Source organism: Oncorhynchus kisutch, unplaced genomic scaffold (assembly GCF_002021735.2).
Source record: "Oncorhynchus kisutch isolate 150728-3 unplaced genomic scaffold, Okis_V2 scaffold817, whole genome shotgun sequence".
Classification (NCBI taxonomy): domain Eukaryota; kingdom Metazoa; phylum Chordata; class Actinopteri; order Salmoniformes; family Salmonidae; genus Oncorhynchus; species Oncorhynchus kisutch.
Window position 1 is genome coordinate 61346 of NW_022262762.1, and position 11983 is coordinate 73328.

The 11983-nt window shown below is 43.4% G+C and overlaps 1 protein-coding gene across 1 annotated transcript; it reads left to right on the forward strand.

Annotated features, from left to right (window-relative positions):
- The first annotated feature begins 1303 nt into the window (after positions 1–1303).
- On the forward strand, positions 1304–8069 carry LOC116362214 (zinc finger protein 2-like). The gene is made up of 4 exons (XM_031816538.1): positions 1304–2154; positions 2619–2716; positions 2852–3029; positions 6263–8069. The coding sequence occupies exons 1-4, from the start codon at positions 1758–1760 to the stop codon at positions 7108–7110; spliced, it is 1521 nt and encodes a 506-aa protein (XP_031672398.1). The 5' UTR covers positions 1304–1757; the 3' UTR covers positions 7111–8069.
- Positions 8070–11983: the final 3914 nt, after the last annotated feature.

Genomic DNA, 11983 nt, shown 5'->3' on the forward strand with positions numbered 1-11983 from the left:
AGGTTTAATGAAGTCAGATCAGTCTCTACTCTTCTAGTTTGGCTGATCAGAGAACAGGTTTAATGAAGTTAGATCAGTCTCTGCTGTACTAGTTGGGCTGATCAGAGAACAGGTTTAATGAAGTCAGATCAGTCTCTACTCTTCTAGTTTGGCTGATCAGAGAACAGGTTTAATGAAGTTAGATCAGTCTCTGCTGTACTAGTTGGGCTGATCAGAGAACAGGTTTAATGAAGTTAGATCAGTCTCTGCTCCACTAGTTGAGCTGATCAGAGAACAGGTTTAATGAAGTTAGATCAGTCTCTGCTGTACTAGTTGGGCTGATCAGAGAACAGGTTTAATGAAGTTAGATCAGTCTCTGCTCCACTAGTTGAGCTGATCAGAGAACAGGTTTAATGAAGTTAGATCAGTCTCTGCTCCACTAGTTGAGCTGATCAGAGAACAGGTTTAATGAAGTCAGATCAGTCTCTACTCTTCTAGTTTGGCTGATCAGAGAACAGGTTTAATGAAGTTAGATCAGTCTCTGCTCCACTAGTTGAGCTGATCAGAGAACAGGTTTAATGAAGTCAGATCAGTCTCTACTCTTCTAGTTTGGCTGATCAGAGAACAGGTTTAATGAAGTCAGATCAGTCTCTGCTGTACTAGTTGGGCTGATCAGAGAACAGGTTCAATGAAGTCAGATCAGTCTCTGCTCTACTAGTTTGGCTGATCAGAGAACAGGTTTAATGACGTTAGATTGAGGTAAATAAAAAAGGTGTTCCAAAAGGGAGGATTTAAGATACTCTTTGAAGAGGAAGGTGGGTTTCAGATGTTTTTGGGAAGATGGGCAGAGTCCCTGCTATCCTAGCTCCAGGTGGGAAGATGGGCTGGGTCTCTGCTAGAAAAGGGCGGAAGCGGTATTTATGACGGTCATAAACCTTTCCCCCAGGCCAACGTCATGACAGTGATGTGGACACCAAGGAACTCTCGACCTGCTCCACTACAGCCCCGTCGATGTTAATGGGGGCCTGTTTGAACCCGCCTTTTCCTGTAGTCCATGATCAGCTCCTTTGTCTTGCTCACATTGAGGGAGAGGTTGTTGTCCTGGCACCACACTGTCAGTTCTCTGACCTCCTCACTGTAGGCCATCTCATCGTTGTCGGTGATCAGGCCGACCACTGTTGTGTTGTCAGGAAACTTATTATCTGTAAGACGAAAGATAAAATATATCAGCTTATTGTTCAATTATTATGACGTTCTTTCCAATACAAAAGTGTTGTAACTATTGTTTCCAAACTGCGTTACCCACTCCAGTCAGCAGATGGCGATGTGCGTCTTTCAGGTGATGCATCTTGCGTGACGTATAATGGACGGGACGCTTCTTCAGGAACAAACAACACGGATACTATTTCAACCACCTCGGTAGCTTGCTAGCCAACATAAGACTGAAACATTCAGGTTTTAAATATGTTAATGTCCATTAGCTGATCTCAGTGTTTAAAAACATTTCTGTTGACGTATTAACTGGTTAACTTGAACCTAATTTGCTTGTTCAATTTGCAAACTTGTTAAATATTGATACTGAGCCTAGCACTAGGCTAGCCGCTAATGCTAACTAGCTAGCAAACTAGCTAACATCCCTGACCATGAGTTCACTAAACTACTATTCCCCTGCTAAAGAAGATGGCTACTGGTTCAATTTGCAAACTTGTTAAATATTGATACTGAGCCTAACACTAGGTTATTCGCTAATGCTAGCTAGCTAGATAACATCCCTGACCATGAGCTCATTAAACTACTCATCCCCTGCTAAAATAGAGGATGTCTGCCGTACGGAGAAAGAAGCTCTGGCGCTGAACATTGTCGTGAAAGAAGAAGAGGAGGATATTACTGTGAAAGGAGAGAAAGATGCTCTGGCGCTGGACATTGTCGTGAAAGAAGAAGAGGAGGATATTACAGTGAAAGGAGAGAAAGAACCTTTCAAAATTAAAAAGGAGGAAGAGGAGGCTGTTATAGTGAAGGAAGAAGAGGCTGTTATTGTGAAGGAAGAAGAGGATGATGTTATAGGAAAAGAAGAGAAAGAACCGCTTAGAGAGGAAGAGGATGCTTTCTCAACAAAGGTGAAGAAGGAAGACGTTTTGGGAGTGAAAGAGGAGACAGAATATCAGATTAACACCAGTGAGTACTGTCTTAAACAGGGACACAAACTATGCCGTTGTTGAACTAATGTGTGGTTTTTAAGGGGCATTCTACTGAAGTTCTACACTTGAATATGTTGTTCAGTACTTTATAAATTGTTGATGGGTCAATCTGCCATTGGTTCATATATTTTGGGGACTTTTAAATTAGATTTATTGCATTCTCCATGTGGTCTATATTAAAGTTCCCGTCATTTAATATAACAGGCTTTTAAAATTCACTATTGAAACATAATCTCTACTTAAAATATCAAAGGGACGGGAAAGGCACCCATTTCGTGGAACGACCCTTTTACATTTGCATCACAAACAATATTTTATAAAATCATGATGAAAGTGGCCATTTTAGGCCCTTTTTAGACATATTCATGCCTCTTGTAAGACTCTGTGATTGGAATAGACGGTCATACATTTACCATCTGTTTCATGTTCTCATTCACACAGGAGACAGACATGACTATGGTGGATCCTCTGGGGAGCCTCAACAACATCCTGATGCTGACGAGGAAGAGAAGAGACTCTCCAGATCAGAACACCAGATGGTACAGCTTGGTCTGGACTAGCAAACAGCTTGCTCTATCGGGGTCTGGGCTGGGTTTCTGTAAAGCACTTTATGTCAACAGTGACATCAGCATCCATAATGATATGTGTCTGTGTCCACTCTTTATGGTTACCAGGACAATGCTAGCCCTTCCTCCCTCCCGGAGTCCCCGTGTCGTGCCTCTCCCGGTAGCACCTTACTGCTGGGTATGAAGAGGTTGTCTGTGCTGCTGGTGGACTGCAGGAAAACAACAGGGCTGAGTGGAACTGTGAGAGGAGGAGAAGAGAAGAAAGGATCAGATTTGACTCATCAAAGTAAGTGCTGTAGTTTAGTTTGAAAAAATTAAATAGATCTGCCCACTGGTAGCTGTTCCCAATAGGGCTGTCCCCAACTAATACAAATACAATAGATCTGCCCACTGGTATCTGTTCCCATTAGGGCTGTCCCCAACTAATACAAATACAATAGATCTGCCCACTGGTATCTGTTCCCATTAGGGCTGTCCCCAACTAATACAAATACAATAGATCTGCCCACTGGTATCTGTTCCCATTAGGGCTGTCCCCGACTAATACAAATACAATAGATCTGCCCACTGGTATCTGTTCCCAGTAGGGCTGTCCCCAACTAATACAAATACAATAGATCTGCCCACTGGTATCTGTTCCCAGTAGGGCTGTCCCCAACTAATACAAATACAATAGATCTGCCCACTGGTATCTGTTCCCAGTAGGGCTGTCCCCAACTAATACAAATACAATAGATCTGCCCACTGGTATCTGTTCCCAGTAGGGCTGTCCCCAACTAATACAAATACAATAGATCTGCCCACTGGTATCTGTTCCCAGTAGGGCTGTCCCCAACTAATACAAATACAGCTTTGCAGACTCTTGGCATTCTCTCAACCAGCTTCACCTGGAATGATTTTCCAACCGTCTTGAAGGAGGTCCCACATATGCTGAGCACTTGTTGGCTGCTTTTCCTTCACTCTGCGGTCCAACTCATCCCAAACCATCTCAATTGGGTTTAGGTCAGGTGATTGTGGAGGCCAGGTCATCTGATGCAGCGCTCCACCACTCTCCTTCTTGGTCAAATAGCCCTTATATAGCCTGAAGGTGTGTTTGGTCATTGTCCTCCATTGAAAAACAGATGACAGTCCCACTAAGCGCAAAGCAGATGGGATGGCATATCGCTGCAGAATGCTGTGGTTGCCATGCTGGTTAAGTGTGCCTTGAATTCTAAATGAATCGCAGACATTGTCACCAGCAAGCACCATCACACCACCACCTCCATGCTTCACGGTGGAAAAAGACATGGCGGTTGGAACCAAACATCTCAAATTTGGACTCATCAGACCAAAGGACAAATTTACGCTGGTCTAATGTCCCTTGCTCATGTTTCTTGCAAGTCTCTTCTTCTTATTGGTGTCCTTTAGTGGTGTTTTTGTTTTTTTCCAGCACCATGAAGGCCTGATTCACGATGTTGAGATGTTTCTGTTACTTGAACTCTGAATCATTTATTTGGGCTGCAATCTGAGGTTCAGTTAACTCTAATGAACTTATCCTCTGCAGCAGAGGTGTAACTCTGGGTCTTCCTTTCCTGTTGCGGTCCTCCTCGTCAGAGACAGTTTTCATCATAGCGCTTCAAGTTTTGTGTGACTGCACTTGAAGAAACTTTGAAAGTTCTTGACATTTTCGATGTTGACTTACCTTCATGTCTTAAAGTAATGATGGACGGTCGTTTCTCTTTGTTTATTTGAGCTGTTCTTGCCATAATATGGACTTGGTCTTTTACCAAATAGGGCTGTCTCCCCCCTACCTTGTCACAACACAACTTATTGGCTCAATAAGAAGATAAGAAGATAAAAGAAGATAAGAAATTCCACTAATTAACTTTTTTAACAAGGCACACCTGTTACGGATATATTCAATCTCTCCCTATCCCAGTCTGCTGTCCCCACATTCTTCAAGATGTTCACCATTGTTCCCATACCCAGGAAAGCAAAGATAACTGAACTAAATGACTGTAGCACTCACTTCTGTCATCATGAAGTACTTTGATAGACTAGTCAAGGATCGTCTCACCTCAACCTGTCACCCTACCTGACACCCTACCTGACACCCTAGACCCACTTCAATTTTCTTACCGGGTCCATAGACGATGCAATCGCCATCACACTGCCCTATTCCATCTAGACCAGAGGAATACCTATGTACGAATGATGTTCATTGACTACAGCTCAGCATTCAACACCATAGTAGTTGACTACAGCTCAGCATTCAACACCTCCAAGCTCATCATTAGGCTCAAGGCCCTGGGTTTGAACCCCGCCCTGTGAAACTGGGTCCTGGACTTCCCGCCCCCAGGTGGTGAAGGTAGGAAACAACACCACTTTGCTGATCCTCAACACAGAAGCCCCTCAGGGGTGCGTACTCAGTCCCCTCCTGTACACACTGTTCACTCATGACTGCACGGCCAGGCATGACTCCAACACCATCATTAAGTTTGCCGATGACACAACAGTGATAGCCCTGATCAACGACAAGACAGCCTATAGGGAGGAGATCAGAGACCTGTTGCCAGGCCAACAACCTCTCCCTCAACGTGATCAAAACAAAGGAGGTGATTGTGGACTACAGGAAAAGGATGACCGAGCCACGCCCCCATTCTCATCGACCGGGCTGTAGTGCAGCAGGTTGAGAGCTTTAAGTTCCTTGTTGTCCACATCACCAACTAACTAACATGGTCCAAGCACACCAAGACAGTTGTGAAGAGGGCACAACAAAACCTATTCCCCCTCAGGAGACTGAAAAGATTTAGCATGGGTCCTCATATCCTCAAAAAGCTCTACAGCTGCACCATTGAGAACATCCTGCAACAATTTCAATTATTTACAGTTCATATAAGGAAATCAGTCAATGTAAATAAATAAATTAGGCCCTAATCTATGGACTTCACATTACTAGGCAGGGGCGCAGCCATCCACCCACTGGGGAGCTAGTCCCACCCACTGGGGAGCCAGGCCCAGCCAATGAAGCTGTCCGGGTGGCCTTTTATTGTCCCCAGCACAAGGTGGACCTGTGTGATGACCATGCTGTTTAATCAGCTTCATGATATGCCACAACTGTCAGGTGGATGGATTATCTTGGCAAAAGGATGTTAACAAATTTGTGCACACAATTTGAGAGAAATAAGCGTTTGTGTGTATGGAAAAAGTCTAATTATGTATCTTACAACTATGAAGGTTATATACTGTATTTAGAACCACCTGCTCGATAGGAATCCATCGATGTCTGTGTCTTGAGGGTCCTAGAACTTTCTAGTTGTTTGTAATCTGACTTCTAAAACATAATTAATAAATAAGTAAGTAAACATATCAGTAATTACCAGGAAGCTCTACAACATAATTTGTTTTAAATTATTACATGTTTGAAAACTGGCCTCAGGTTGAGGGCTCTGATTTGGATTGAACCTCATAGCAAGCACTTTTATCATGGGGAGATTTCATTTTGGTCTCTCTTTAAAAAAAAAACATTGTCTTTGGCAGGAGAAAAAATTTATTTGGAGGAACCAGAGACATCCAAACCAGCAAGACGGCACCTCTGCTCCCAGATTGGAAAGTGTCTTACCAAGCTAGGAAGCCTGAAAAGACATGGGGGGACACACACTGGAGAGAAGCCACACCATTGCGCCCAGTGTGGACATAGTTTTAACCAGTTAAGAGGCCTGAAAGCTCATGAGCGAATACACACAGGGGAGAAGCCTTACAAATGCTCAGACTGTGGGAAGACATATTACTCATCATGGTCACTTAAAGTTCATGCGAGAACCCACACAGGGGAAAAGCCTTACCGCTGCTCCCAGTGTGCAAAGAGTTTTAGCCAGTTAGGATACCTGAAAGCTCATGAGCGAATACACACAGGGGAGAAGCCTTACCACTGTTCCCAATGTGGAAGTAGTTTTAGCCAGTTAGGAAACCTGAAAGTTCATGAGCGAATACACACAGGGGAGAAGTTTTACCACTGCTCCCAGTGTGGAAAGAGTTTTAGCCAGTCAGGAAGCCTGAAAACTCATCAGCGAATACACACAGGGGAGAAACCTTACCACTGCTCCCACTGTGCAAAGAGTTTTGTCTATTTAGGACATCTGAAAGAACACATGAGACTGCACACAGGGGTGAAGCCTTACCAATGCTCAGACTGTGGGAAGACATATTACTCATCACAGTCACTTAAAGTTCACGTGAGAACCCACACAGGGGAAAAGCCTTACCACTGTTCCCAGTGTGCAAAGAGTTTTAGCCAGTTAGGACACCTGAAAGCCCATGAGCGAATACACACAGGGGAGAAGCCTGCTCCCGCTGTGCAAAGAATTTTACCAAATTATGAAGCCTGAAAAAACACATGAGACTGCGCACAGGGGAGAACCCTTACAAATGGTCAGACTGTGTGAAGACATATTGCTCATCACAGTCACTTAATCATCATGTGAGAATCCACACAGCAGAGAATAATTACTTCTAGTGTGTAAATTGATATTCCACTTCACATTGACCTAATTACTTCTCCTAGTGTGTAAATTGATATTTCACATCACATTGACTTAAAATTCATCAGAGAACATACACAGTGCTCCCGTTGTCTTATATTGTTGACTGAGAATGTGTTTACTTGTTTTTACCAGATGAAACTGTATGTAAAAAATGTAAATGAAAATGTATGTAAAATGTACTTGTACAAAGAATCCTAATAATACAGAGATAATACAGGGATATTTTTAAACTCTCTGTGTGTTTATCTGGGTGTGTCATTCCTCCGGCACTACAGATAATCAAGTGATATTTGGATGTGATGCATTTGCTCCATTGTTTACATTTGCATTGTTGGCCCACTGATGATTTAATTAAATTAAAATGTTCACAGACTCTGTAATGGAAAATGTTAATTGTATGTGTGTCCGCATAACTGAGTATGTGACTAACCTTGTGAAACTATCCTATTATAATCTCCTGTTCTTGGGAGGATCATTCTGTGTTGCAAACCAGCTGCACCTGCATCCTTGTATGAATAAAGTCCCTCCCAGGAACAAGAAACTATAAAGATATGTGCTAATCACTCAATGCTTCAGGAATTCAGACTGTCTACACTGCACTGTGTAACTCTGTTATTCTCTCTGAGCTCAGAAATAAAGAATATTGGTTTGACTTGGACTCCAGCAGACCCTTAGTTTATAATATCCACCACAACTCGCCCATGGATTGCTGTTTATTATTGTCTCAATGAAGAGTTCCTCTTTCGACTTTCCTGGTGGCATTTACAAACCTCCCACTGGTTGAATAAAAGTTTTTACCCGAATGATGAGATTATTATTTTATTTGTCAAATGGCAACCAAGCATCAATCATCATGCCTTATTTTATAATATATAAAAGGGAAAAAAGTATTTGATCCCCCTGCTGATTTTGTACATTTGCCCACTGACAAAGAAATGATCCGTCTATGATTTTAATGGTTTATTTGAACAGTGAGAGACAGAATAGCAACAACAAATAGAAGAGGAATGTGTGTGTCTGAGTGCATTTGTCTCCCGCGATGTATAGCTGTTAACAATGACGCTAATGACCACCATCTCCTGGTCGATGGAAAAGCTTTCCCCAAAAAAACGTTGTCAATTAAATGTTAGCAGATGGCGTTGTCAATTAAATGTTAGCAGGTGGCGTTGTTAATTAAATGTTAGCAGGTGGCGTTGTCAATTAAATGTTAGCAGGTGGCGTTGTCAATTAAATGTTAGCAGGTGGCGTTGTCAATTAAATGTTAGCAGGTGGCGTTGTCAATTAAATGTTAGCAGATGGCGTTGTCAATTAAATGTTAGCAGATGGCGTTGTCAATTAAATGTTAGCAGATGGCGTTGTCAATTAAATGTTAGCAGATTGCGATATGAGTCTTTCAGGTGATGTTTCTTGCGTGACGTATAATCTGGTGGACAGTAACAGGAGGCTTCTTTAACAGCGACAAAAAGGCTTCTGATTCAACCAAAGCGGTGGTTTGCTAGCCAACATAAAACCGAAACATTGAAGCGCTTTCGACCAATCTTGTGTATATTACTCTTGGTGTTTTAAACATAATTCTGTTTACGTATCTACTAGTTCATTTAAACGCAATTTGCTTAAATTAGCAAATGTGTTAACTAGATACGGCACTAGGCTAATCTCCCGGAGCATGAGGTCACTAAACTCAACCGAGAAAGAAGCTCTGGTGAAAGGAGACGAAGAAGCTTTCAGGATGATAAAGGAGGAAGAGGAGGCTATTGCTTTGAAAGGAGAAGAGGATGATATTACAGTGAAAGAGGAAGATGGGAAAGAGGTTGTCAGAGTGGAAGAGGAGGTAGAAGCTTTCAGAATCAAAGAGGAGGAAGATGCCATAACATTGAAAGAAGAGAATGTAGTGAAAGAAGAGGAAGAACCTTTTGGAGTAAAAGAGGAAGAGGAGGCTGTCTCAATAAAAGAGGAGGAGGAAGACGTTTTGGGAGTGAAAAAGGAGGAGGAGGAGACTGAAGTACCGATTAACACCAGTGAGTACTATCTTAAAAACAGGGGCACAAACGATGCAGTTGTTGAACTAATGTGGGGTTTTAAAGGGGCATTCTACTGAAGTTCTACACTTTAATATGTTGTTCAGTACTGTATAAATTGTTTAAGGGGCAATCTGCCATTGGTACACATGTTTAGGGGACTTTTAAATGAGATGTATTGAATTCTTATACTTATAACAAAGGGACGCAAAAGGCAACCATTTTGTGGAACGACCCTTTTGCATCACAAACAATATATTTAGAAATCATGATGAAAGTGGCCATTTTAGGCCCTTTTTAGACATATTAAAGCCTCTTGTAAGACTGTGATTGTAATAGAAGATCATAAGTTTGTTTGATGTTCTCATTCACACAGGAGAGAGACATGACTATCCTGGATCCTCTGGGAAGAAGCCTCAACAACATCCTGATGCTGACGAGGAAGAGAAGAGTCTCTCCAGATCAGAACACCAGATGGTACAGCTTGGTCTGGTCTAGCATACAGCTTGGTGTGGTCTAGCATACAGCTTGCTCTATTGGGGTCTGGGCTGGGTTCCTGTAAAGCACTTTATGTCAACAGTGACATCAGCATCCATAATGGCATGTGTCCCCTCTTTATGGTTAACAGGACAATGCTATCTCACCCCCTTCCACCCTCCAGGAGTCCCCGTGTCGTGCCTCTCCCGGTAGCACCTTACTGCTGGGTATGAAGACGTTGTCTGTGTTGCTGGTGGACTGCAGGAAAACAACGGGGCTGAGTGGAACTGTGAGAGGAGGAGAAGAGATGAAAGGATCAGATTTGACTCATCAAAGTAAGTGCTGTAGTTTAGTTTGAACAAATACAATAGATCTGCCCACTGGTATCTGTTACCAGGACAACCAGCAGAGTTCTGTTAGTTGACAGGAAGATAGACTGGTATCTGTTCCCAGTAGGACTGGTATCTGTTCCCAGTAGGACTGGTATCTGTTCCCAGTAGGACTGGTATCTGTTCCCAGTAGGACTGGTATCTGTTCCCAGTAGGACTGGTATCTGTTCCCAGTAGGACTGGTATCTGTTCCCAGTAGGACTGGTATCTGTTCCCAGTAGGACTGGTATCTGTTCCCAGTAGGGCTGGTATCTGTTCCCAGTAGGGCTGGTATCTGTTCCCAGTAGGGCTGGTATCTGTTCCCAGTAGGGCTGGTATCTGTTCCCAGTAGGGCTGGTATCTGTTCCCAGTAGGGCTGGTATCTGTTCCCAGTAGGGCTGGTATCTGTTCCCAGTAGGGCTGGTATCTGTTCCCAGTAGGGCTGGTATCTGTTCCCAGTAGGACTGGTATCTGTTCCCATTAGGACTGGTATCTGTTCCCATTAGGACTGGTATCTGTTCCCATTAGGACTGGTATCTGTTCCCATTAGGACTGGTATCTGTTCCCATTAGGACTGGTATCTGTTCCCATTAGGACTGGTATCTGTTCCCATTAGGACTGGTATCTGTTCCCAGTAGGACTGGTATCTGTTCCCAGTAGGACTGGTATCTGTTCCCAGTAGGGCTGGTATCTGTTCCCAGTAGGGCTGGTATCTGTTCCCAGTAGGGCTGGTATCTGTTCCCAGTAGGGCTGGTATCTGTTCCCAGTAGGGCTGGTATCTGTTCCCAGTAGGGCTGGTATCTGTTCCCAGTAGGGCTGGTATCTGTTCCCAGTAGGGCTGGTATCTGTTCCCAGTAGGGCTGGTATCTGTTCCCAGTAGGACTGGTATCTGTTCCCAGTAGGACTGGTATCTGTTCCCATTAGGACTGGTATCTGTTCCCATTAGGACTGGTATCTGTTCCCATTAGGACTGGTATCTGTTCCCATTAGGACTGGTATCTGTTCCCAGTAGGGCTGGTATCTGTTCCCAGTAGGGCTGGTATCTGTTCCCAGTAGGGCTGGTATCTGTTCCCAGTAGGGCTGGTATCTGTTCCCAGTAGGGCTGGTATCTGTTCCCAGTAGGGCTGGTATCTGTTCCCAGTAGGGCTGGTATCTGTTCCCAGTAGGGCTGGTATCTGTTCCCAGTAGGGCTGGTATCTGTTCCCAGTAGGGCTGGTATCTGTTCCCAGGACAACCAGCAGAGTTCTGTTAGTTGACAGGAAGATAGACTGGTATCTGTTACCAGGACAACCAGCAGTAGGTCCCCAACTAATACAAATACAGCTTTGCTCTCTCAAATCTTAAACTGCATTGACTGCTACTGTTTGGGTGGTGGACCAGTCTTGGTACACATGGGGAAACTGTAGCGTTGCAGTTCTTGACACAAACCGGTGCACCTGGCACCTAATACCATACCCCGTTCAAAGACACTTCAATATTTTGTCTTCCCAATTCACCCTCTGAATGGCACACACACACAATCTATGCCTCATTTGTCTCAAGGCTTTAAAATCCTTATTTAACCTGTCTCCTCCCCTTCATCTACACTGATTGAAGTGGATTTAACTTGTGACATCAATAAGGGATCATAGCTTTAGCCTGGATTCACCTGGTCAGTTTGTCATGGAAGGAGCAGGTGTTCTTAATGTTTTGTAGACTCAGTGTAAAGCACTACAGTTAATCAAGTGCTATTTGCATGTGATGCATTTGCTCTATTGTGTCCAGCAGGGCAAGTAGTTCTGACATCATAATACACCCTTCTGATAATCAAGTGATATTTGGAATGTCTGGGTGGTTCTATATGATGTCATAATA